The 26,868-nt window shown below is 36.3% G+C and overlaps 1 protein-coding gene across 1 annotated transcript in view; it reads right to left on the bottom strand.

Annotated features, from left to right (window-relative positions):
* LOC141572785 (uncharacterized) overlaps positions 1-15,661 on the bottom strand; it is a 42,608-nt gene extending 26,947 nt beyond the window's left edge. Inside the window, exon 1 of the mRNA XM_074338667.1 lies at positions 15,586-15,661. Within this exon, the coding sequence (XP_074194768.1) occupies positions 15,586-15,661 (76 nt within the window). The remainder of the gene's footprint in view (positions 1-15,585) is intronic.
* Between the last annotated feature and the right edge of the window lie 11,207 nt (positions 15,662-26,868).

Below are 26,868 nucleotides of genomic sequence, written 5' to 3'. Positions count from 1 at the left end.
TTTCCTCCCTTTGTTCCTTATCTTTATTCTTTCCTTACACATGTTTTTTCCTGTGGAACATCATAAATCTGACGTGGCCTGGACTCTCTAAAGTATACATGTCCTTTAAGTTCAAGTTCCAATGTAGACTCACATAATTCAAATTTTGGGAGAAAGAGACTCATACTGACCTAGCTTTGTTCAGGTGTCCAATTCTGTGATCCACTCACAGGTGTAGTGAGGTTGTGAATGGTTTAATCTACTTCACCGTTTGGTAAACACTGCCTGTTCTACTTTTTAATATATAATAATTAGTACTGACTGTGCATAAACATAGAGCTCTTTATGGAAAAGATTTCTGTGCATATTTGGGTAAGTTCAGCCTGCCTGTTCTAGGGTGAGGTGATCATTTTTACCTTCCATACTAATAACAAAGAGAGCTGTTAAAATATATAGGAAATAGACTTAGCATGATGCCTAATTCAAACCTGGCCATGTCTTAAATAAGACATATGAATTTTATATATAAAGCAAACATAAGTATTCCTCGTCATGAGAGAGGGTGGACAGCTCCCACTTGTGGTTGGCAGACTTCTTAGATGGCTCCCCGTTTCCCAGCCCTTTTGGAGGCAGAACCTGTGAATCCAATGGGACAGTTACTTTCTTGATTATGTTGATTCGGTTGTGCAAACAGCAATGGGAAAGTCATTCCCATGATTATTTTATATTATATAAGACCTCCTTGTAGCCAACTGGAGAGGAATTAAGAAGCCAGAGACATGCAATCCTGCTGACTGGAAGAAAGCAAATAGCCTTCTTGTGAACTGCCTATGGAGCCGTGAGGCAAGCAATTGAGGTCAGCTTCTAGAAGCTGAGAGCTAGCTAGCCGTGACGGACAGCTAGCAAGAAAACAGGGTCTCAGTAATACAAGACAATGAATTTTGCCAGCAATCTGTGAGTTTGGAAAAGGATCCTGAGCCTCAGATGAGAATCGAATCCAGGGCCAACATCTTGATTTCAGCCTGGAGATACCTTGAGCAGAATACCCAGCTAATCTGCACCTAGACTCCTAATCCAAAGAAAATGTAAGACAATAAATGAGTATTGTTGAAATAACTTAGTTTGTGATAATTTGTTAGCCAGCTACAGAATGCTAACAAACCATTAAATAAGTAGTCAATACATTCATTTAGCAGTTTAATAAACATTTATTGGGAAACTACTACAGACTAAACAGCATAGTAGGTATTAGGGGACGCGAGTCAAACATGATCACTCCACTCCAATGCAAATCAGAAGAGATTTTCATTAGGAACTAATTCATCTGTTAAAAAATAAATAATTCCCCGAACTTCTCAAAACAGCACCATCAAGTAGATTCAGGTTACAAAAGAAGATAACTAGAATTTACTACATTCGGGCTTCAAAGAAGGTAAGGTTAACACAGAAAGGAAAATAATTCCTTCATATTTTAACTCTTCCTTTCCACTAATCTCCTCTCCTTTTCTTTCCAAGTTAGAAACAAAGGCAAGAATTCCGTGTTGTGAGAAAGATATTAGTAGGGCAAAGAGTGTCCCCATTTTCTGAGATGTCCAGACTTGTTAAAACATCCCTTCACCTCAGAAAAGTCTCTGACTCAGTTAGCTACAGATTCAGATTTGTGGTTGCAGACATCATCGTGAAGTCCCGCTTTCAGCCACACCAAGATTAGTAGACACAGTGAATAAATGGCATCCATTTACAGAATAAAGGGTTGAAACAACTCTTTATAATTTCTCCCACTTTAGCACAGGCAGAAAACAGCCCCTCTGAAACATTACCTTAACCATTACTCATATAACCTGGCATGCAATTTATCCCTTTGGAAGGTTTTCTTTCTTTGTTTGTTTGTTTGTTCATTTTTTCCCCTAACTCTTCCAGCTTCTTCATTTGGAGTGATTAGAGAAAATTTGTCTTTCTGTGAAGAGACTAATGGTACAAATTAAGACACTGATAAAGAGGAAGAGAATGAAAGAAAGGAAGAAAGGAGAGAAGCAGGGTGGGAGAGACAGGAGTAAGGGTGGAGAGAGAGAAAGAGAAACTGAAGAAACAGGGCCGATTGCTTCATTGAATAGCTTTTATATACGTGAGGCTCAGAGTGAAGAATTTATAGGACATGAAAGTTCTCTAAGTTTCTGTTTGCTGACATGGCACCCAGGCAGGAGAGCGGCCCCATCGTGGGCCTAGAAATTCATTTCAGTAATATAGTCCTTAAGGCAGATTGTCTCAACGAGTGACAGGTACCTAAATGGCTGATGTACAGGAGATGCAAGGACCACTTTGACAAACAGAAAGCATCATTTTAGAGTTTTAGCTATTAATAAATAAATCGACCCTTTTTAGCCTGCTGTAAAAATTGGGACCAGGGTAAGAAGCAAAATATAGCCTGCAAAACACTTACCCAGAAGAGTCCCTCCTGTTTCCCCATGTAAAATCTTATAAAGACATATTTTAATATTATATTTTTCCGCCATAGTCTATTACACTCAACCCAGGCAACCCCACCGATCAATGAAGCTGACATCCTTTTGCTTACTGTATTTAGAGAAATTAAACTGTCAGTCTTCATTTCTCCCGATGGCTGTACCAACATGTCCCATTTTTGTCTAAGAAGCGTTTTCTTATTTGAATTTAAAATCAGCCTGGTGGTTTCAGAATCCTTAGTTTCAGATTTCTATCTTCTGATGAGACTTAGGATACTGGAGTCCAAACCATCAATACAAATTTAGTCTGACCACGTCAGAAGGAAAAAAAAAAAAAAAAAGAGAGAAAAAAAAAAGAAAAGCGCTTTTCTTCCTTCCAGTCTTGAAATTCTCTAATTAGGAAGCTCAGAATTATTTCAGATCCAGAAATGACCTCATTGTTGCTGAGACAGGAGGGGAGAGGCCTGTGAACTGTGTCCCAGGATCTTAGCAAACAGCTGGGAGATGAAGAGAAAACTTCCCATCCATGAAATTGTCAATCCAATGACTTGCTATGCCACACAATGCTGGATTTATTTGAAATAAAACAACTTCAAATTACAAACTGAAACTATATGGAACACACCCTCTGTGAAACTAGGTTAGCCTGTGACTAAGAGCAGAGGCTTTGTGGTCAGGTGCATCTGGGTCCAAGTTCTGACTCTACCAGTTCTTGGGCAGATTATTATTGATCTGTAAGTTTCTAAGTTTTCTCCTCTGTAAATCATTGGCAGCAAAAACTATTTTAAAAAGTTGTTGTTTGGGTTTGGTGATGAATTTTTAGATATGATACCAAAGCATGATTCATGAAAGAAGTAATTGATAAGCTGGACTTCAATAAAATTACAAGTTTCTACTCTCAAAAGACCCTGTCAAGAGGGGGAGAGGAGAGGATACACAGGAAGTCTCTGTACTCTCTATTTTGCTCTAAACCTAAAACTACTCTAAAGAATGTGGTCTCTTTAAAAAAAAGAAGAAGAAAAAGAAAAAGAGTTTAGAGTTGTTATGAGAATTAAATAAGATGATATCCATGAGGTGCTCTGTGTAATTGTGGGTGTAGTATCAATGTTAAGAAAAATTATTATTATTGGCTTCCATCTCTTTTTAAATATGGTTTCAGTGTTTATCTTAATAGGTTAAAATAGATCATAGTAGATATTTGTTTTATAGGAAGCTGTTAGAAGAATACAATTCTTAACATTCAATCCCTAATGCCTATGTCGTTTCTGTTATCAGACAGTCATTTTGTCCGAAGCTCAGTTAGAATAAGAGCGTATAGGCCATGTATGACTTGAACTCCAATGGATTCACTTTGTTATTTACATCAAAAATCCAGAGAAATATTTCTAGGAGTGGCTTTCCTTTTCTCCCTCAGAGATTGTTGGGTCACATCACAGAACATGTCATTGGCCAGCAAGCTTATGAGTCTTAAATTACCATAGTTAAGGTCACCTCAGTGCATGTACACAGTGTAGACCCATAGTTCAATAGATGACTTTAGTTTTCAGTATTATCAATATAGTAGTCTCAGGCCTCTTCATTGGGAAAAAATAGTTTATTAGGTATCAGTCATTCCATCAGTCTTCCAGTTTGGGGAGCAAAGTTCTGTTTGTTTTCCACAGACACATGAAGAGTGTGAAGTCAGGAAGGAGACACTGGATCCCAGTTTGATGGCGTACATTGTCAAAAAGCCTTACTGTTGTCTCTCATTTGGTTCTGCACAGAATGTGTACATAGCTGCTCAATTACAGTAAGTCATCAACCACCAGGAATGCTCACTGCATTTACCATGGATAGAAGGAAACCTGGGATCCAACCAGGGTTGTTGCTGTCAGTGATATGATGAAACTTGTGCTTGTACGACTCTGGGCTCCATTAGCTACCTCCCAAACCATTCCATGTAAACATACAATCTTTAAACATCAAAAACAAAACCAGTATCAGATATTCAAATGAACCTTCAGAACAATTGTTGTGGCCCTATTCACGAGTCTAGCAGATGTTGTCCCTCATAAAATAATTATGTGAATTGTCAAAGCAGCTGGAACGGGAACATGAACAACAGGAAAGAGAGTATTCTATTTACTCTGTTTCAGAAAAGTGAGAAAAAAACTAAATTGTGAAATCCTTGTTAAAAAAAGGTTGTTTACACATTCTTTTACAAGTCCAGTTTTGGCCCATCAGTGATAATATTTTATTTTATCATTTTTTATTAAATTTATTGTGGTGACATTGGTTAGTAAAACTATATAGATTTCAAGTGTGTACATCATCTATGTATTGCATTGTGTTTTCACCAACCAAAATCAAATCTTCTGTCGCCATATATTTGACTCCCTCTATCCTCTCCTACCTCCCCATCTCACCACCACTCCCTTACCCTCTGGTAACCAGTAAATTGTTGTCTGTGTCTATGAGTCTTTGCGTGTTTGTTTGTCTTCTTCATTTGTTGCTTTCAGTTTTATATCCCACATATGAGTGAAATCACACTGTTCTTGACTTTTTCTGACTTACTTTGCTTAGCATGATAATCTCAAGATCCATCCATGCTGTTGCAAATGGCAGTATTTATTCTTTTCTTATGGCTGAGTAATATCTTAAATATACTTATTTATAAATTGCCTGTCCTTCATTACTTTAACCCAAGCTTAGTGGGCATGTGATCTGATTTTTAAAAAGAGGGCTGGTTTCCTTCCTTTTGAATTTGGGGGTAGGGATAAGATGAATTGCTAAACTTAACCATATTCAAACTTCATAGATTCCAGGTTATCAAAAAGTCATTTAACTTAAACATACAATTTAAGAGCAGAAACCCAGGTTAAAATCGTGCATTTTCATTTTAATTGCATTTGATTGTTCTTACAATGTTATTACTCTGATAAAAATTGTTTCATTTTGCCACTATGTAGAAAGAAATTCACCCACGGAAATGTGGCTTGAAATCAAGAATATCAAAGATTATTTTTTCTGAGTACCCAGCTGTTGGGCAACATTCCTTTCAGGAAGTTCAGTGTATTAGGCAGAGCCCAGATACTTAGAACTAGGGAGAAAGATGCTATGGAAAAAGCACTTAACTTGACCCTAAGCCATGTCATTAAAAATCACATGACCCTTGAGAAGTCTTATTACCCCCACCATAATGTTCCATTAAAGACATTATGCTACAAACTACTTAATGCTGCCATACCTCTGAACAAGCTGTTCACTTTGCAGGAAAATCATTTCTCCCTTTTCCCTAAGGTCCACTTAGTATATTCTTTCTCTTCCTTCAAGTCTTTGCTCAAGCAATCCCCCATTAGACCTTTACTGGCTCTTTTAGTTAGAGCTGACTATAAAATGTCTTCAATAATAATAATGACAACTCATTATGGTGGTAATAAGTTTCATTCATTAATCACATTCTTGTGTTTTTTTTTTTGTCTACATGCCTGCTGGCCCTATCAGATGTAAGTGTCTTAAAAATAGAAAGTGTGCCTTGCTTAATGTTGATTCTATACGATCCATATCACCCATCATGAATTTGCTAGTAGATATTTAATAAATAATGGTTGAATAATGATCTTCCTCAATACCACAAGATAATGTTGACTATTCTCTCCGTCTCACAGAATATTGGATCAGGGAAATTATGAATAATAAAATATGAATAATAATTTTAACAAATTATGCATATGTCAGAATTTATTATAATCTCCCAAAGAGACTCTTTGAGAGAAATCATATAATTGCTTGTCAACAGAATAAGAATATAGGTATTGTGAAAAACCTAATGCACAACCTCAAGCTGCTCATACAGGAACAAACAAACACTATATTCTAAAGCAAAAGAATGGAGATATACTTAGAACCAAAACCCAAATTTAAAATAATTGCAAATTATGGTCAAGACAGCACTGGGTCACCTTCTGTTAATGCTGGTCAGGATGGTTACCTAGGATTTTGGTGGCCTTAATAACCATCTGTGCCCATATGGACACAGCTGGGAGGTGAGAGGAGAGAACAAACTACCAAGATACAAGGGGATACATGGGAACAAGGGAGAACAAGACAAAACAAAAAACACAAAGTTATCTGAATCTTTGTCTTAGCATCACTGATTGTTCTCCCAAGATTTGCCTGAAGATTGTGATACCTTTAATAACCAAATGTTTGCAAATACAACTTATTTCTACAGTTTCCATTCTGAATTTATTGCAGATATATTTTATGGACAGGGAGAAAATATGGAAACAGGTAATGACTTTCTTTGGTAAGCTTGAGGAGAGGTACAATGTACTGCAACTAAAGTGGCTGGGTCATTTTTCCCTTGCCATTAATACTCCTGCTGGGATGAGGATAGGGTGGGAGAAACATATAATACATGTCAGTGCAATATATTGGTACTCATTGTTCTCTCCTGCTGGTCTAGAGAACATAATAAGGTCCATGAAACTCCCATCATCTAGCACAGAGGCTACCACATAATGGGTAACTAAGAAACATCCGATGCAATAAAAATGATTCAATGAATATCCTTTTTAAAAAATATTTTTATTAAAATATAGCTTGCATAAAATATTATATTAGTTTCAGGTGTACATCATAGTTATTCCACAGTACCCATCTGGCACTATACATAGTTATTACCATATTATTGATTATATTCCCTACGCTAAAGAAGTGATCACCACGATAAGTCCAGCAACCATCTGACACCATACCACAATATCACAGTGTTATTGACTATGTTTCCTATGCTGTACATTGCAGCTCCAAGACTTATCAGTTTTATACCTGGAACTTTGAAGCTCTTATTCCCCTTCACCTTTTCCCCTCTTTTTTATTTTTTCAATTATAGTTGACATTCAGTATTATTTTATATTAATTTCAGGTGTACAGCGTAGTTCTTAGACACTTACATAATTTACAAAGTGATCCCCCTGACTAGTCTAGTATCCATCTGGCACTATCCATAGTTATTGCCACATTATTAATTATGCTTTACTTTACATCCCCATGACTATTTTATAACTACAAATTTGTATTTCTTAATCCCTTCACCCCTTTCACCCATCCCCCCAACTACTTCCTATCTATCACCCCGATAAACCTAGCACCCATCTGACACCATAGTTATTATAATATTATTGACTATATTCCTTATGCTATTCCCTACATTTAATGACTATTCTTAATAGTAACATATTCAAAGGAAACTGAACCTCAGGTCTATTTAACGAGAAAGTCAGTGCACAGGTAAAGAAACAGGAGTTGAGAGGACAATATTATCCCCCAAAGCAAAGGTAATTAATGTATAGTATTTCATGGAAAACATTAAAAGTCATTTATTTTACTGTCTATGCATGTTGGGGAAGGGACATTGTTAGTGTTTTTCAATGATTTCATGTCTCTGCATCCTGAGACAGAGAAGTCAGGAAGAAGAGATGTTCGTTCAGCCCAGATTTTTGACAAGACTTTTATTTGAGAACTAGATAAGTTATTGATATTGTAGACTTGGCCAATTTCAGTATGAAGGAAGGGCACAAAGAAAATTAGGTTGTTATGGCAATGTGGTCCAGGCACTGTACTCCATTCTTTACCCATATTACCTCATGTAATCCTCATGACAATATTCGGGGTAGTTATAACTATCCTGACTTTATGGATGTAAAAACTGAGGCATAGATAGGTGAAGGGACTTAAGTACCCGATCTGTGACACAGCCTAGACTTGATCCCTTGATTTTCTGACACATAAAGCCATCCTCTTCTTTTAATCCCAGGTGCCTGAGATTTGCTGACTTTATGCACACAAATAAATCAATGAGACATTAATACGGATGTTAAGTAGCTGTCTGTCATGTCAGTAGTAGTGACACTGAAATAGAGCACTGATGTCCCAGCCATAATTAAGGTGCCAACCTTCCTTTAGCAAAACTTGTGAGAAAAATTAAATTTACCAATATTTATGTAATCATAGACTTAGATATTTTTTTACCTTGAAGGTAACTTTGAGGTTTTGTGATTCAACCTCTTCCTTTTACAGAAGAGAAAAATAATATCTGTGAGGTGAATTACCTTACCCAAAGTTACAAAGCAAGAGGGAAGATTAGACCTCAAGATGACTCTTTACAATACTGGTTCTCTTGCTGCTGTTCCATAATTCCCCTATTAGCCAGTCAGTTGCAGAATACAGAGACTATGAGAGAAAGACAAGTAGATCTGAGTGGCGTTTTCTGACTTCCATTACTTAAGTCTGGGAAAGATTATCAGGGATGTAAGATTCATGTAGCTAGAGCCTGGAGTTTTGGAGGATATGGGAAATATCATTAGTATTGGATACTGGATGATCCAATTGCTGGCTTCCCTTTTCCCTTATTCATGAAGCACATCAATAAAGAGTGGAATACATCATGAGTGTGAGACTAGGGTCTGACAACATTTAGAGCAAGCAAAAATCATGGTGGGGTTGCTGACTGTTGTGATAAGCACCTCACATTCATAGAACTGGTCTGTTCTAAGGCTTTCTAGGGTAGAAAATATAATATATTTAGGTATTACTCTAAGTACCACCCTTCCTATGGTATTTTCTAATGCTAATAGTTGAGTGAAAGAAATGAAAAGCTCTGTTATATCCTCTATGGAAAAGGAATTGAATAGATGATAGTACCTGTGTTTAGTCTATGTGGGGATTTGCGATCAGACTGCGGAGGTGTCCGTGAAGTCCCAGGTGATTGTCTTGCCCACAGCCTCATGTTTCAGTGCATCCAAAGGGAAACCAAGCCCTTTAACATGGCCACAGATGATGGCGTCAGGGCAAAACATGCACATCAGAGCAGAGCAAGGCCAATTGTCTCTCAGATGATGTTGCCTCAATCTTTCCTAAAGAAGGATGCTCCTTATCTGAGTAGCAATGTGACACAAGCACATTTTCTTTGTGGGAAGTATAAAAAAATATGTTCAAATACTTTCTCATTTCACAATGAGAAAATATATAATAAAGACTTTTAAGACAAGAACCAGCACAACAAAGCAGCTGCTACTATAAACCAGCTGACCACGACAAATGAATAGCAAGTATAGGTGGACATTCAAACTCTTCGCAGCCATCTTCAGTCTTCGAGACTTTTTAAGTCACATACTGCACACACAAAAAGAGTGGAGTTTTCTAAAGTGAAGTTGTTTGAGACAAATCACTTTTTACATCAGTATACAATATGAATACTAAAGATTTCATCCTAAGCCACAAGTACTTATTTACATAATATTAAAGTGATATTTTTAATCATCCTTGAGATGTATATTCATGATCGCTAATTTATTAAATTCACAGTAATAACTTACTGTGTTTTTTCATAGTACCATCATCAAAAGACTTATTTACAATAACATTCATGATTTGCCATTGTGGAGCCATATTGCTATGACCAACTACTAAATTTGTTTAAAATTTGTTGCTCTCTGTTTCATTTAATTTAAAAAATATATGATTTGATGTGATTAACTTTATAATCAAGATACTATGGTGCTAAGGAATGTGTGCTAAGGGTTCCAGAGAGAGAGAGATGTGCTGTGTTGAAATCTTGGCTTTTCTATATCATAGCTGTTCAAACTTGCACCATTCTCTTCTCAGTTTTCTCATCTGTGAAATGGAATAGTAATAGTATCTGCCTCACAGAATTAATATAATGATTAAAAGAAAATCTCAATAAAGATCACAACATTGAGCATTATTGGCACTTGATGAATTCCTTTTTTACTAACATCCCAAGCTAGTAAAACATCCCAACAATGATTGACATAAATTCACAATAATGCATCATTCCCAAAATGTTGGTTAGTTTTGTTTTGTTTAAAATAAAGTAACTGAGTATGTGTCATATTTAGAGATAAGTCCTCAAAGGTTAACTTACACTTTTTTGAGAGAGAATTATCAGGGAAATTCTTCACATTAAATTTTCCTATCTTTGATATTAAAAGATAAAGGAAAGAAAGTCACCAGTACTTTGGCTGTCATGAAAGAAGCAGGATTATTTCTTTGGGCTTTCTCCAAGGCTTGCTGTATCCCTCATGGTTAAAGGCAGTGACCAAAGCAACCTCAAGTTTATTTCTGTGAGTTCTTGTAATAACCCTCTCCATAAAAATATCCAAAAGAATGAAATATATATTAAGATATATATATGCATATATATACATATATACTTATACATGTATATACATATATATACATATATACATATATGCATATATACACATATGTATATGTGTGTGTGTGTGTATATATATATATATATATATATATATATATATATATATATATGTATGTATATCTTAAGTGCCTGCATAATGCAAGTAAAAGATACCTGGAGAGGACAATTTTCAGCAAAGTCTCAGAGTATACTAATGGTAAGATTTGGTTAGGAACCCTTCTCCAGCACAGAAAATATAGATGTCCTGCTATTATTCTTGGATTGAGAAAAAAGATCAGCAATCAAATCTATCTGAAACAAAGCTCTATTTATTGCTTGCTAAGCAAAGGACAACTTTGGTTGCAGGACTGTCATTTAGGAAAAAGCAGTGGGCCAATTTTATATAGTATTTTCAGGAAGCCTGGGTTCAGGGATTAGCTGACGTTTAGAAGCACAGTTGTGGATGGGTGGTTTAAAGATTGGCTTGACTTTTAGAAGCAGGGTGGAAATTAGGATGAAGAGAAGGAGACAGTGGTGTCATGTGCTGTAGGGCTGGCACCTATCTTTCATTAAAATTTTATTTTGTTCAGTACATCATTTTTTGTTGTTGTTGCATTACTTTTGATTTTTTAAGATATTGCTTTATAATATTATCTTGATTATCGAGTTACTTGGTGCCTCCTTAAATTTTGTGTTTGACGTGGGTGCCTCACTTGCCTCACCATCATCCTGCCCTATCTGAAGCGTGGGTACTGAAGTAGGGGTGCCATTGATTAAGAGGGGCTGGTTTATAACCAGTTGTTCTGTTACTTGGAATTAGGGTCAGTGAACAGTTGGTATGTTTCTTTGTTCGTTTGTTTTAGTTTTTTTTTTTTTTTTAATTTGAGAGGATCGTAGTGTTTTATTCTCATGATGTTACAATTACCTTTTAAATCTGAATGGTTATCTACTACCATGCTTCAATATTTCAAGCCAGGTATTAGAATATTCAAAAGAATGAACAGTGGGAGAGCACATTTATAATTCCTCTTCATTCTGCTCATTATCTATTCTAAACCTTTCTACTTGTTCTGTGCCATAGACTTACTCCCTCACATCCTGCTTTTGGAACAATTCAGAATGTCCTGCTTCCTCGGTCCCTGCTTATAATCCATCTATGTCTACAATGCCAAAGGCATAGAAATTTACACTTCTGTCTAAAGCTAATTATTCCAACAAGGCATTAGCTTCTCTTTTAATTTTGTTTTAGCTTCTCTTTTAATTTTGTTGTTCTTTCAACTACACTTAGGGCACAAGTACAGTTCTACAAGTCTCTAATATTATAAAAATAGCATTAATTAAACATCTCATAAATCTAGTTTTTAACCTTAACTTTTTTAAATTTCCACAATTTCTCTGTCTCACTTCCACATCCCCCCATGGTTCATTATAATCAGTTTCACCATCATTACCTACATTAACAGTTTCCCTTATCTTCACTTGCAGACATCATCAATAAACACTCCTACTCTGAATTCACTAGAAAATGTAAAATCTGTATAATACTGGAACTTTGTAGATTTGATAATCATTGGCCATTTATCTTTGACATGCTCTCCTTCCTTGACTTCTACACGTGATCTTAGCCAAAGGACCGAGACGCAATCTCCTTCCTTGACTTCTGTGGCCATCTGGATCTTCTTCTGATTTTCTAATTGTTCCTTTTTGTTTCACTTCCTACTTTCTATTTCTTTCTCAATCTTTTATTTTTATATATTTTAAATTCTCATTCCTAGCCCTCTTCCTCTGACTAAACACAGTATCCCTGGACAACCTTTAATATGACGATGCCTTAGAATTTGTTTATAATAATGACTCATCAACTTACCTCGCCAACTAAGACAGCTCCCTGGTGAATCACACTCATATACTCATTTGCACATTTCCCAGAAATTACAGGAGGTAGACAATTTGCTCACCCTTAAATTTAATAAGTTATTGAATCATCTAGCTTAAATTATCTCAGTTAAGATTACCACAAATTACTTTAAAATATCCCTGATCTTATATTTTACTATCATTTCCCACAGCCAAGTATTCATTAGGTACTATTGATTCAATCACCTTAATAGTGCTTCCTCTCTAGCTTTCTCTGCTCTCATTACTTCTCATTTGGCCTATTTAAGTAGCCTCTGGAGTTAGGTACCTGACTCCGGCTTCTCTACTCTTCCAATCAATCCTCCAGAGATCCAATAAGTGGTCTTTCTATAATGCAAATTTAATTACTTAGTTGTTTGATATATACTGGTGCTTTACATTTCCTTTAGGATACAGTACTAACATAAATAAGAAGGCCTTTCATGATCTACCCTCTCTCTCCTAATATATAAAATACGTTGACTAGTTTTAAGTATCCCTTGCTAACAACTTAGTGAAGATGCACATTGCCTACTTGTTAAAACTAACCAAAAATTATTTGTGGTCTCACGAGAACTCACAGACTCTTTTCTCAAATCACAGAGAAACATGCTATAGTCTCCGACATGGTAGGTGGATGGAATTGGTTAAGAAGACTAGAGGTCAGAGGATCCTGCAGAGTGAGCAGACCGAATAGACCCAGTTTTGGGGGTGATGAGGTAAAGGGTTAATTACTTTAACCAAGAGGCATATAGTTCAAAGGAATTTACATGATTGTTTCCCTATGAATGAAAAACAAAAATACTTGCAAATAAGTAAGTCTCTATTTTTTTTCTGAGTCATTCCTTAAAGTACAGTATATATTTATCTGTGTGGTATTGGGACAGAATGTAGAGAGGAGGAAGTGGAGGGAGGAAAGTGTAACTAGTATATACAATTAGTCGTCTGAATATTTTTAGAGTATGAGGTCCCCGAAATACTTGAGAAGGGCAGGCATATAGAAGAGAAGAGTACAGAGCTTCTCAATCTAAGCTTGATTTGAGTTTGGACTTACTTTTACTCTGAGCAAACCACTTCTCTTTCTGAACATTGTTTTTTGTCATGTATCAAATAAAATTAATAATAATACACACCACACAGGGATGTCCTGAGGTTTAAATGAGCAGATGATTATGAAAGTACTTTGTAATTTGTGAATTGCATTTATGTGGGGCTACTGACTTATGGAACCAAAGTGGGATTTTTGTTAAAGGTTCAGGGAATTTTAAGAATATATTTTTGTTCTGATGTTATAGTGAAAAGCCATGACAATAGGAACATAGTTGTCCTAAAATGGCAATGCACATATTTTACATATTTTGGGTTAGGGGAATTTTCTGGATAGTTCTTTAAGGCTGGTATGTACCATAATCATAATCACAGCTGTTGTCATCATCACTGTCGTAGTACCTCTTGTAGTAAGTGGATAGGACAGAAATCGTCTTAACCTTTAAATGGCAAAACAGATACTAATTTAAAGCTAATTATACTTTTTTGTTGACCAAACTGATACATAGAAATTTTAGGAAGTGAAATATCATCATAAAAGTTTATCAAAGATATTACCAGAACATACTACCTGTTTCCGCACAATTTTTTTCCTTTGATCACAGAATCAGAAGGAGAAGTAGAATTAGAACCCAAGTTCAGAATTTTGTTCATATCAGGCCACTTTTTTATAGTTATTGATTTTCCTTAGTACTCCCATCCTTCTTTTGTCCCAGCTCTTGGTTAATTTGGCATCAGAAAAGCAGAGACTCCCGCTGTCTACTGCTATTGCTGATTTCAGCAAAAATTACAGAGTTCAGCCTAGGGAAAAACTGAGCTGAAGAGAAAAAAAAATCTTTTTATGATATTTTTGTCTTTTTAATTCTCTTGTGGCTGGAATTAGGGGATTCCTGTCAGCACCTCCTCCATGACTTTGTCCAGTTGATTTTTAAATAACTCTAGGGATTGGTCTCTTGCCCCCGGGAACGCATTCTGTCATATCATAGAACTAAATGTTAGAAAGTTATTCTTGATATAATATCTCTGGGCTCAATTCTTGAGAAAATTTCACCTTTTTAAAGAAATCAATGGGAAACAAAAACAGAAAAGGAAGCATTTGGCAGATGGATGGGGTGAGGGCACAGCAGCATGGAAGTGTAGGGAGCCGTACTGACAAAGCACACACCAGGGAACAAAGGATGTGGGCAGAGCCAGACTACATCAGGCAAAGGTGGGCTGAAGAGAAAAAGAGCTCCTCTAAATGAACCTTGGAAAGTAGGACCATCAGTGGAATCAATGGAAAATTCTCTCCCGAATTCCTGACGCTCTCTGAGTGGAAATGATCCTCAAATCACTGTTTTTAGAAACATCTAGGGGTTTCTTGAATTCTCAGGTTAACTTCAAGTTAATATTTATAGGCCTGTTTATATATAACATGGGAAATATCAACTACGGGGGTCCTTGAAGTGGCAGCAGGTAAAACAACTTAACTCTCCTCTAGGTTTTAATAAAAACATTAGTTTCTCACACATTCCCACTCAATTCACTGTCTCGTCACATTTCCCTGACTATATTCTTTGAACCGTGAGTTCTCAAAGCTGTGGGTTTGAGAACGTAATGACATAAGAGCAGGCATACAGAACATGAAATAGCCCTTCTGGAACCAGATTCTCCCCTATCCTGCCTGTTTAGGTAGTCAAGGACAGTTTCTCCTGATAAATGTTAAAAGATACATGTGTCAGATAAAATTCTTAGGGTGCTTTTGGGAAATATCTGAAAAGGAGAGATATTCACAGTACTATTTTATCCTTATCAGCCAAAATTAGTCATGCTTTGATTCCAAGTTAAGTCTCATTATATTTTGTATACCTCTAAAGTTTCCAGATCCCAGAAAATACAAATCTAATGGATCACATCGTTTTTGGGACAAAACTGAAAAATTCCAATATAATGAACGGGACACTGAATTATCTGGCTCTTGTCTGTCTCTCCACTCTCCCCTCTAGCTGATCTTACCTGCTTTCTGGCCACACTGGCCAGTATGGACCTCTTCAAATGTGTCACTCCTTTGCATGGCCTCGGGGGTCTCCATATGCTACAGTTCTCTTGGATTTTACTGACTGCTTCTCTTTATCCTCTTTCTCTCCTACTTAGTTTTGGGAGCATTGCTTAATTGTCACATTCTTAAGAAAACCTTCCTGAATTTTCACACTCAGACTGGGTCATTTATTTTGTTATAAGTCCCCACCCAGCACTTTTCCTCCAAAGTAGGCATAATTAAAAACATATTTACAGTAGACAATGTATAAATATGCCCCTCATTGAACTGTAAGCTCCAGGAGGACCTAGATCTTGTCTCTTCCGTTCATTATCTCACACCTAGTGCCTGCTCAGCGCCCACTGCATTATGGACCCCTGCATGATTCTGCTGAATAAATAACTGTGTGGATTACAGCTTATAATAAAAATATGCCTACTTATGGCAAGGTGTGCACATCTGGGAATAATTAACTAGAGCTATTAACAACTACCTGTTTTAAAATGAGTAAACAAAGCCTTTCCCTACTAGGTTGCTCCTGCTTGAATCACCAAAGCACTGCTCCAAAGGGCAAACACACACTTCCCTCCACACAGATCAAACAACCCTATGTCATTTCACTTCTCCTCAACATTCTGTCATTCCTTCTATTTACGTTCTGTGCTTTTCTCAGGTCATACACACACACACACACACACACACACACACACACACACACACACACACATGTTTTTCCTGGTTTAAACTGTAAACCTGTTGAGAAAAGCATATACTTCCCCCCTCACAGCTGTTAGTGCATTGTTAAACAATGCTTACAATACTACTTAAGGATAACAACTGCAGCATATATCTCGGGAAATTTAAGAGGTTCTCAGAGGACTTTTATCTCATGTAGTAGGTAAAATTATGATATTTAAATCCAAGTTGAGAAATACATTACAAGGGTGAATAAATTCTCTGGTAAATGATAGGTAAAAATCACGTATTATTCAGAAGCTGTTTCATTCTAAGGTATGAAAAACAGGAAAAGATAATTAGAAATTCCAGTGGTTCATGTACCAATAAGCAATGCTAGAATTTTTTGGGGGAAACATGACTGTTTCAGATAATGTTCCATTATTAGGGGAAAGTGTATTAAAACATGAAAAGGGAGTGCACAGAGAGTGATTAGGTCTCCAAGAGGAAGACCAGATGGCTTAGAATGTATGTAAGTGGGAGCGTAGTTGTTATCATCATGCTCACGTTGAGTTGAGGAAGAGGTTCTAGGACAGACATTAGGACACTCAGAAAGGGACATATAAGAACAGCAACTTAGAGTTGCAACTTTTCTAGATGTCCTATGTTGGAAGTTCAGCAGTAGCTGTAACCATATACCCCAAACTAAAATGCCAAGACCAAATGGGCACTTTTCCCCATCATATACTCATATACACACACGGCAGATTCAGATTCATTAGTAAGCACCTTTAAGCTGGCACTGACATCATGGCTTTGCCACAGGGGCTGAGAGTGTTCAGAAAGTGCAAAATGTGCTCTGCCCAATCCAGGATGAAATAGAACCACCATCACTGTATATATTGCATTAAGTTGTTGGGTGTAATGTGATGAATGCCCAGTGAGTGACTCCCTAACTCACCTAGCACAGAACTGCAGAAGATTTCAAGTCAAGATCTATATCATAAAAGGATTCAGTCAGCCCCAACCTCAGGCTGCAGTGTTTTTATAGATACAGTCATTGCTATGTGGAAAGCCCGTTTAAATCTATAAAGTAAGTTAGTTTTGCTTCCTGTTTATTCTATGGCTTACTCTTCTTTTTTCTCACACATATAAACAAGAAAAATTCAATAACCCTGAAGTCAGTGTGCTGGAACTGGACCCAGAAGGAATATACTCAGTGAATGTTTAACTACTCACTTGTGTTGACTGTGGACTGTGCACTTTGAATTGTTTTTCTAATAATGGCCTGGTGGCATCTTTAATTATTAATTCACTCTTGGGTGGTCTTCACTTGCTATTGTGTGGAAGACACCAATTCCCCATAATAGTGGGGTCACTCAGAGATTCCCTCCATAGAGTTTTAGCAGTAAAGGAGACTAAAGAGACCATGCAGTCTGGATTCTGATAGCCTGGGGCTGGAATGATGGTCTCTAAGGGATCTGATCCAAGACTTTGGCCTTAGTAACGCCTGTCGCTCTACATTAGTTGGCACATTTGGTTTCAGGTTATACTGAATCACTTGAGGCAGTCTAACATTGAAAATAAATTATAGCATGATAAAGATGCAAGTGTTTCCAAGAGGCAAAAGCAGCCTTGATCTTTTCTCCTTCTTCAGATTGACTCTTGTCCAAATCTTACTGTAGACTGGGTTGCACCACAGATGTATAGATTGTATTGACAAGGGCAGTTTTCCTAGTCTCCATTACCAAGGTAAGGACTCTGATTGACCCAGTTTGGGTCTAATACAGTGGTAAACTAATTATTTAGTCTTTATTTTATTACTACCAGTAACATATTCACACTTCCACCCCATTGCTATGGCCACAGGGTTGGCAGAATAAGCACTTCCTTTTTCCCCCAGCTGAGTTTGGACTTTGCCAGGTGACGTGGCATAGCTAATGGAATACCAGCAGTTATGACACAGGAAGAGGATTGAAATGTGTTTGCATCTGTGGGCTTCTTCACTTGTGAGTTAATGACCCCCCCATGAGAAGAACATGTTCCATAGCTATTGTACTTTCAGCTGGAGTTCTGAACCAACACACTGGGAGTAGACGTGAATTGAAGCAATAGCCTGAAGCTCAGGCCGATCTAGATCAGCTGAACTCTAGTCAACTGACTGTTCCATGAACATAAGAACAGTGTTGTTTTTAAATTTTGAGGTAGATTGTTAGATAATAGTATTGTCATAATAATTGCCCAATACAGAAATCAGTACTGAAAGTTGTGTGATGCCCTAAGGAAACCTAACATACATTGCACTACACTGAGAAAAACAATAGATAATAAGAAAAGTGTTACAGGAGGTACAAAGACAGCAACACATTTGCAACAATGTGAAGAGAGAAAGTGTACCTTAGGAACATAAAGTATCATACAAGGGAGTTTCAAGGCAGAATATTGAAAAGGTAAGCTGTTTGTTGCTGAATTTGTTCAATTTCACCAAGGAAGAGATGAGCCCAGAAAAGTATCTTTGGTTTACAAGCAGAATCAAAAACAAATAGAACCTGGAAATATGAGAATTACAGTGTTATAAAATGAAAATTTTGTTTCCAAATATTTAAAAACTGTGAACATTTAAATGTTATAGACTTTAAGACCCAAAACAAATCCATATGATTTCTTATTTGGATTTCTGAACATGGATGCTACTTGTTCTGATTTTATGCCATTATGTTTTTGTAAGTAAATAATATATTCATTTAGACTCAACTCTGATATTTTCTTAAAGTTGTTCTTTAATCCAATTTTGTCTTCTGACAAATGTCTTTAACTCTTTTAAGTCGATGGGGAGCATTTATCTCAGTAGGTAATCTCTCCTAGTTAGCATTCAATATGTAGATCCTATAATTTTTACCCAACATGTCAATTTGTTTAAATCATTTGGTGTTGTACATGTTTTTGATGCAGTTACATAACCTTTTCGAGTATGGCTGATAGAATGTCTACATTATCTTTATTGCATAAGTCATAGCCATAATGGATCATTTATATTTCTAATTCCCATTTCTTTAAAGTACAATAAGAAATTAGGCACTTGTGAAAAAATCTGCAGGTGTAATCATAGGTTATTATTGGTGTTTTCAATTGTCTGGCTCATACATAATTCAAAACCTTTGTCTTTAGCAACTTGTCTTTATCATGTTTTTACAAAGCATAAAATAATTTTTATGCCAACAACTCTCTTTTCATACTTTTAAATCAGTAGTTTACAACATTAATTGAACTGCACAACTAAAATAAAAAGTGCATAATGGTTGTGTCAGGCAGACTCTAGGAAGTTCCACCTCAATTATCCCAATTTCCTGGTATTTATGTTCTTGTATAATCCCCCCACCCCTGCAATGTAGTCTAGTAACATGCCTGTAAGCACAGAATATGGTAAAGGTGATGTCGCTTCCATGATTAGCCTATGTAACATTGTGACTCCTGTTGTGCTAGCAGAATCTCTCTAAGCTCATTTACTTTGATGAGATGAGCTTCTATGTTGCAGAAATCCACAAGACAAGGGATTTAAAAAGAAACAAAAACTCATAGACAGGGACAACAGTTTAGTGGTTACCAGAGGGTAAGGGGAGAAGGGGATGTAGAAGAACGTAAAGAGGATCAAATATATGGTGATAGAAGAACTGACTCTGGATGGTGAACACGTAATGCAATATCTAGATGATGTATTATAGAATTGTACACTTGAAACCTGTGTAGTTTTATTGGCCACTCTCACCCCCATACATTGTAATCATAATTTTTTTTAAAAAGACAAGGGATTTAAGGAAGTATCCAGTCAGTAGTCAGCTGGGAACTGAGTTCCTTAGTCCAACAATACTCAAGGTACTATATTCTGCCAACAGCTCAACAAGTTTTGAAGCAGATTTGTCCCCAGTTAGGCTTTCAGATGAGACCTCAGCCTTGGCAAACAACTACACTGTAACTTTGTAACAGACTCTGAAGCACAGGATCCAGCTAAGCCATGCCAAGACTCCTGGCATCCAGAAAGTGTAGCATAATAATTGTGTGATTTTTTTTTTAAGCTGCTAAAAAAGAGAAAAAAAATCCAGGTCACTGCTGTAAAGACCAAGAATCAGGGCAACAACACAATCAATAATGTGGCTGTCATACTCTTGCTCATATCTCTGAAAATATTAAGGTGGCGTCTTCTATGTTCCTTTAGCTGGACAAATGTATCCAACTAGGTTTTAGAAATATTGAAGATATAATCTTACAGAAGCCTGGCATGCATATAATCTAGAAAGGCATATCTGAAAGGAATTGTGGTTGTGGTTTTTGGTATACAGGATAGACTAAATTATCTGTGCAAATAGACAATGATTCAAATCTTTAAACCTTGTGTACAAAAGCAACAACAAAAACAAAAAACAACCTGACTAACTTCAAAATGCAATTGGCAAATAGGCTACAAATAAAAGATTACGCACAAATTTCTCCCAGTCACACCCACTACTCAAAGTTTATCCTGTCTGCTGTGCCCCCTGAAGCCTGTACACTCTTTGCTTTAACTGGATTCCAATTCCTGGCAGCCTTGTACTGCGACGATCAGCACCTTGCATGATTGATTCCTGCTCCTATAAGGCTCAAATGCTAGGAAATGGCGTGGTTAAGTTACACGCTGCCAACAAGGAGACTGTTGTAAGACCGAAAAACAGGATGACTTACCACTTAATTGTGTTCATGTACATGGCTTGGCGCTCTAGAGAGAGCTTTAATAAAAAATGAGTTCTGATCATCAAAGTGCAAAGAAAGGATAATGTAATCAGGTATTTTTTTTTTTTTTCCCCCTCAATCGTTAAATTTGAAAAGTGTGGCATCTGTGAGAAGAGCCTCATCCATGCTTCATGTTTCCAGGTCACTTCATTGCATATGAAGGACTGCTCCGCTCTTGGAGGCAGCCATGAGGTTGAGCATGCAGAACCATCTGGCAGGCAGTGGTGACGTCTCTGCACCAGTGCGCGGCTGCCTGGAAGCTCAGTCTTTGTGACTCAGACACTCACTCACAGGGCTCTGCAAACTTAGACACACACAGTGTTCTGCAGATTGAGCCCACAAACTCCAGGTGGATTCAGTGTGCAAACCTTAGTGAAGTTAAGAAGGGCTTTACCTTAGGGGAAACAAAAGGGCTGCATAGAAGCAGGAAAGCTGAGCTGCTGGTTAAGTTAGGAAAACTCAAACTTTCTTAACTAAAGAGGCAGGGCCTTGCTTCTAAGAGCCACTAGACTCTTTCTCATAGTTCAGAATGTTTAGCAAAACTATCATCTGCAGTAGCATGGAAAATAGGTTATCTATCTAAATCACTCTTGGATCTAAACAAGGAAATTCTAGGCCAGATTTCAAAAGTGCCAAGTGGTGTCTTTGAGCTTCTTCTAATGAGGTATGGACAGAGAGACATGACCTGAAAAATAAAACAAACAAATGAAACAAACATAAATAGAAAAGTAAAACCTCAGTTTTCAAGAAAATTACTAGAAATGTAAAGAATCCAGGAATAACTGGGTTTGAAAATAGTGAAATTTTTCTCGTTAGTTGTCCTTCCAGGTTACCAAGTATTATGAAATGAAGGAAAATTATTTTAAAATGTCTAATAGACAGCCAAGTCATTACAAGAAGGTAAGGAAAAAATAATAACAAAAGTATCTAGAAGGTAAAGGAAAAAATAAAGCTGTTAGTATTCATAGATGACTTGTGAACCAAAAACATAAAACAATTACAGAAACATAGAATTAACATGCACTTAAGTTTGTTGGCTATAAGATTAATACATAAAAAAATTGGATTTCTATGTTACACTAAAATAAATGGAAGGTGCAATTAAGAAAATATCACTAACTATAACATCAAAAATGAGCAAGTGACTAAAGAGTAAATTTAAAGATAGATATACAAGACCACTGAACTGAAAGCTACAAAATTTAATTGACGTATATAAAGTCCTAAATGGAAGTTTAGACCATGTTCGTAGGGCGAAAGAGTCAGTGATATAAAAGTCACTTTTCCTTTCCAAATTAATCTATGAATTAAATATGGTCACACAATCCAAAGCATATGTTTGTTCACCTGTTCATTATTATTGTTAAAAATAAACCACGTTGGATAAGTTAGATAATCTATTTGAAAAGCATATTGGAATCCATTCATTCATGTATATGTAAATGAATGGATTAATCATATATATATATGGATTAATCATATATATGGATTAATCATATACATATTATTAATTACACATCTGAGTAACGGTTTAAAACAATATAACTTTAGGTTTGTAGGAGAAATAGAATAACATTTTCATTATGTTGAACTAAGTCAATATTTCTTATAAAGGCCACAAAAACATAAATCCAAAAGAAAATAAGTTATAATAGTATATAAAAATTAATAGCTTTTGTTTATTCAAAGGCACCAATAACAGGGTGAAATGGCAATCCACAGTTTGAAAAATCTGACAGAAGACTTGTACTCTAAATCGATAAACAATACTTACAAACCAACAAGACTATATTAAAAAAATAGACCATCCAATAGAAAAATAAAAAAACATCTTGAACAAACACTTTGTTAGTGAAAATACACAAATGATGAATAAAAATCTGAAAAAAATCACAACTTCTTAGTTAATCAGGAAAATGCAAATTAAAATTATATCAACCCTTTGTACCCATAAGAATTGCTAAGCTACAAAATATGAATGTCAAAGAGCCAGGAACAACGTGGAGCATGCAGAACTCTCATACACGATTAGGCGTGCAAATTAGTGCAGATCTTTTGCTATTTGGAAGCATCTAATATAGATGATACATCTAACATATCCATACTGAGACAACTTTCTATTCTTAGTTTATCCCACAGAACATAAGCATGTGTTCACCAAAACACCTGTATCAGAATATTCATAAAAGCACAATTTGTAATATCCATGGATAAGGAATTACCTAGAGTCCCATCAGCAACAGAGGAGGTGAATATACTGTGGTACATTTGCCAACTAAAATACTGTACAACAATGCAAATTGGCGATTCACAACAACGTAACAACAATATGAATAGTATTTACAATGCAACACTGAGAGATAAAGGATGAAAACAGGCAAAACCACTCTATGCCCTTACACATCAGGATAATAGTTATTCTTGGTGAGGTAGACTGTTATGGAGCAAGATAGAGACTTCTGAGGGAATTGATAATTATTTAGTTTCTTGAGCTCAGTGCTGATTATATGGGATTGTTCAGTTTCTAAAAGCCTTTCTGCTGTGCTATGTGCCCGCTCGCATGTTTATAGTATACCTTCCAAAAGCTTTATAACATCTCCCCATGCCTGGTCAAGCTGCTTCCATTTATGCAGTCTTTCCACATCCCTCTGCCCCTGCGTCCTCTTTCCCTCTGCCTTTCATGTCATCTGCCATCTGTAGGAGATTCTGCCTTTCTCTCTCTCTCTCTCTCTCTCTCTCTCTCTCTCTCTTTCTTTTCTTTCTAGCATGGCCTTCTGTAGCTTCTTTCCTAAATCTTTCGTGTTGTTTCTCTTCTTATCTTCCAAATATTGAAAGGCAATGCGTGGTCCCTGTTATCTCTTTGTTTCTTCACATATTATCCCGTCCTCACTTATCCTGCATTTTCCCACAAGAAAACATGGATTTACATGGAAGAAAAATCTGGACCCTACCCAGACTTTCAGAATATTGTAAAGGAAATATTTAGGAGCAAGAGTTGTTATTAGGGAAAAAGACCTAATTATCCTCCACACATCTTTGAGATAATGGCCCTTGTAGATTCTGGTAGAGGCAGACGCCTATGACCGCTGGTTTTACTCTGCAGACGCTGTAGCCACTCTCATTGGGTATAGTCTTCATGAAATGCAGCTTGAAGAAGGCTGTTTGTATATACAGGTGTTTGGGAAGAAAGGGAGTGGGCAGCTGGGAGTAAACCTTTCCCCAAGTCTTTTCACCAACCATGTTCACTTGGGTTAATTTGTCATCACATAATGTGAATCCCACATCCTTCCATATGTATGTTTCCTCATAGTCTTTGCAAGATACATATAACTTGCATTGCCTCTACTAGTGCAATTCATCTCAGGCAAACAATTTATTAATTAAATGTGTAATCCCCAATGGCCTGGATGACACTGCACTGACTAAATGTTATTTGTAAGCATGCTTTGGGGGGTGGGGATCGGAGAGTATCATATATTATCCCTCACTGGTCACTTCTATTTTCTTTGACTGCACCTTGGCAGGAGCTTAATACTACACGTTGAATAAAATAAGGCATTACACATCAGGTATTAATTACCACAATGTTAAGAAATACCATCTCTGCTCTCAGAGATGACAAATTTAAATAAATGGAATTTAAGAATAACCATTTGCTAATTTTCCTTATTCAGAATGAAAGTTATAAATATATATCCTTGCTATTCTAAGAGGGCAATTATTGTTCTGGAGGAGAGGAACTGGCAGTCTTCTGCGAAAGAATCATGATAAATCTGGGCTATTAGAACTGTTCAAATGGTTCTACCATTAAATTCTACCATCACCTGCACACCTGATTTAGCCATTGGCAGCAACTCTTTTAGATTCTGGCAGGAAAAGTGAGACAGTAAGTGACTTTTTCAGTTTACCACGGTCATCTTCCCCTCTGCATCACTTTTCTACAAATGCTGTCTGCGTTCCTTATGTATTATGTGCTGTAGCTGAAGGGTCCCAATAGTATAATGGTTAATCCCCAGAGCTTTGAATAAAACTCCTTGAGTTTTTTTTCTCCTAGCTTTATTGAAGTATAATTGATAAATAAAATCTGTACATATTTAAGGTGTACAGTGTAGTGTTTTCATATATGTATACATTGTGAAATGATTACCGTACTCAAGCTAATTAACACATACATCACCACACATAGTTACCATTTTTTCTATGCGTGGTGATAACATAAGATCCAGTCTCTCAGCAAGTATTACACATCCAATACAGTATTATTAACTAGAGTCACCATGCTGTACATGAAACCCCTAGAACTTATTAATCTTAGAACTGAAAGTTTGTACCCTTTGACCAACATGTCCCTGTTGGCTCCCTGTCTGCCCCAGCCCCTGATAAGCACCATTCTACTCTCTGCTTCTGTGACTCAGACTTTTTTTTAGATTCCACATATAAGTTGAATCATGCAATATTTGTCTTTCTATCCAGCCTATTTCACTTAGCATAATATCCTCTAGGTTCATCCATGTTGTCATAAATGACAAGATTTCTTTTTCTATGGCCAACTAATATTCCACTCTGTGTGTGTGTGTGTGTGTGTGTGTGTGTGTGTGTGTATCCCATTTGTTTTATTCATTAATCTATGACTTTAAATCCTTATTCACCTACTTTATGACCAGATGACTTCTCTTTTCTTAATTTTCCACCTCCTAACCTGTAAAATGGGTTTAATCATAGCTATATAACCAAAAGTGTTCTGGGTGTACTCAATGAACACTACATGTAAATGCTTAAAAATGTTATGAACTATTCTTGTTAATTTCTTTACTGTAGAACTATCTTCCTTGAATTAAGAAGAGCCCCCTAACTTCATATATCTATCTACCCTCCACTTCTATCAAAGCACCATATGTGAGCTCATTTTATATGCAGTATGACAAAGCTTTGATAGAACTGGGGTTGTTTCTCCTGCTCTCTGCTGAATTCAGATGTCCCCAGAAAGTTTCCCTCACTCTCACAATCCAGAAATAACTGATTCAACCACTACCACTTGGAGGTCTGAAAACTTCCCCAAGATTTTTGTCATTCTCATGGGCCTTGTGTTTTCAGTGAGGACCCCCAAATCCCTTTCAAGGAGACTGAATAGTCAAAACTATAATAATAATAATAATAATAGGATGTTTTTATTTGCATTTTCTTCCTCCTCTTTAAGTGTTTTCTAACATCAGTTGAGATTTCATATTTGATTAATTAAATATTTATAAATGTATTTTTAAATTATCATGTATTTTATAGTTTCCTAGATATATTATTGCTAACTTTATTATAGTCATTCAGAATAACGTAATGATTTCCATCTTTTTAAACATACTGAAATTCGTTTTATCATCTAGAAAATGGTCTATTTGAATCAAAGTATCTTGGGAGCTGAAAAAGTGTTGTACTATACAATTGGAAGTACTGTTCTATAAATGAAAATTAGATCAAGCTGGTTTTTCAAAGCTTCTATGTTTCTGTTGAATTTTTCTGTCTGATGTTTCTACCAATTGCTGAGAGAGGGTTTAAAATTTCCAAATGTGATTGGGGATTTTTTTCTTTTAATTCTCTCAATTTTTCAAATGAATTTTGTAGGTTTCTTCTTAAGCACATACATATATGGTTATATGTTTTGGATGAATTGTCTTTATAGAGAAGTGAAATGTCCTTCTCTATCTCATTCAGTACATCTGGTTTTCAGGTCCCTGTATTTTGGGGAAAAAAATATTTCTCCCAGGTGACACTAATTATTAGATTCATTTATACTTCACTTCAACTAAAAGGACTACAACGTCCCTTCT

The sequence above is a fragment of the Rhinolophus sinicus genome, linkage group LG07 (assembly GCF_036562045.2).
Source record: "Rhinolophus sinicus isolate RSC01 linkage group LG07, ASM3656204v1, whole genome shotgun sequence".
NCBI classification, from domain to species: Eukaryota; Metazoa; Chordata; class Mammalia; order Chiroptera; family Rhinolophidae; genus Rhinolophus; species Rhinolophus sinicus.
This window is presented reverse-complemented; position numbering and strand designations above follow the sequence as displayed.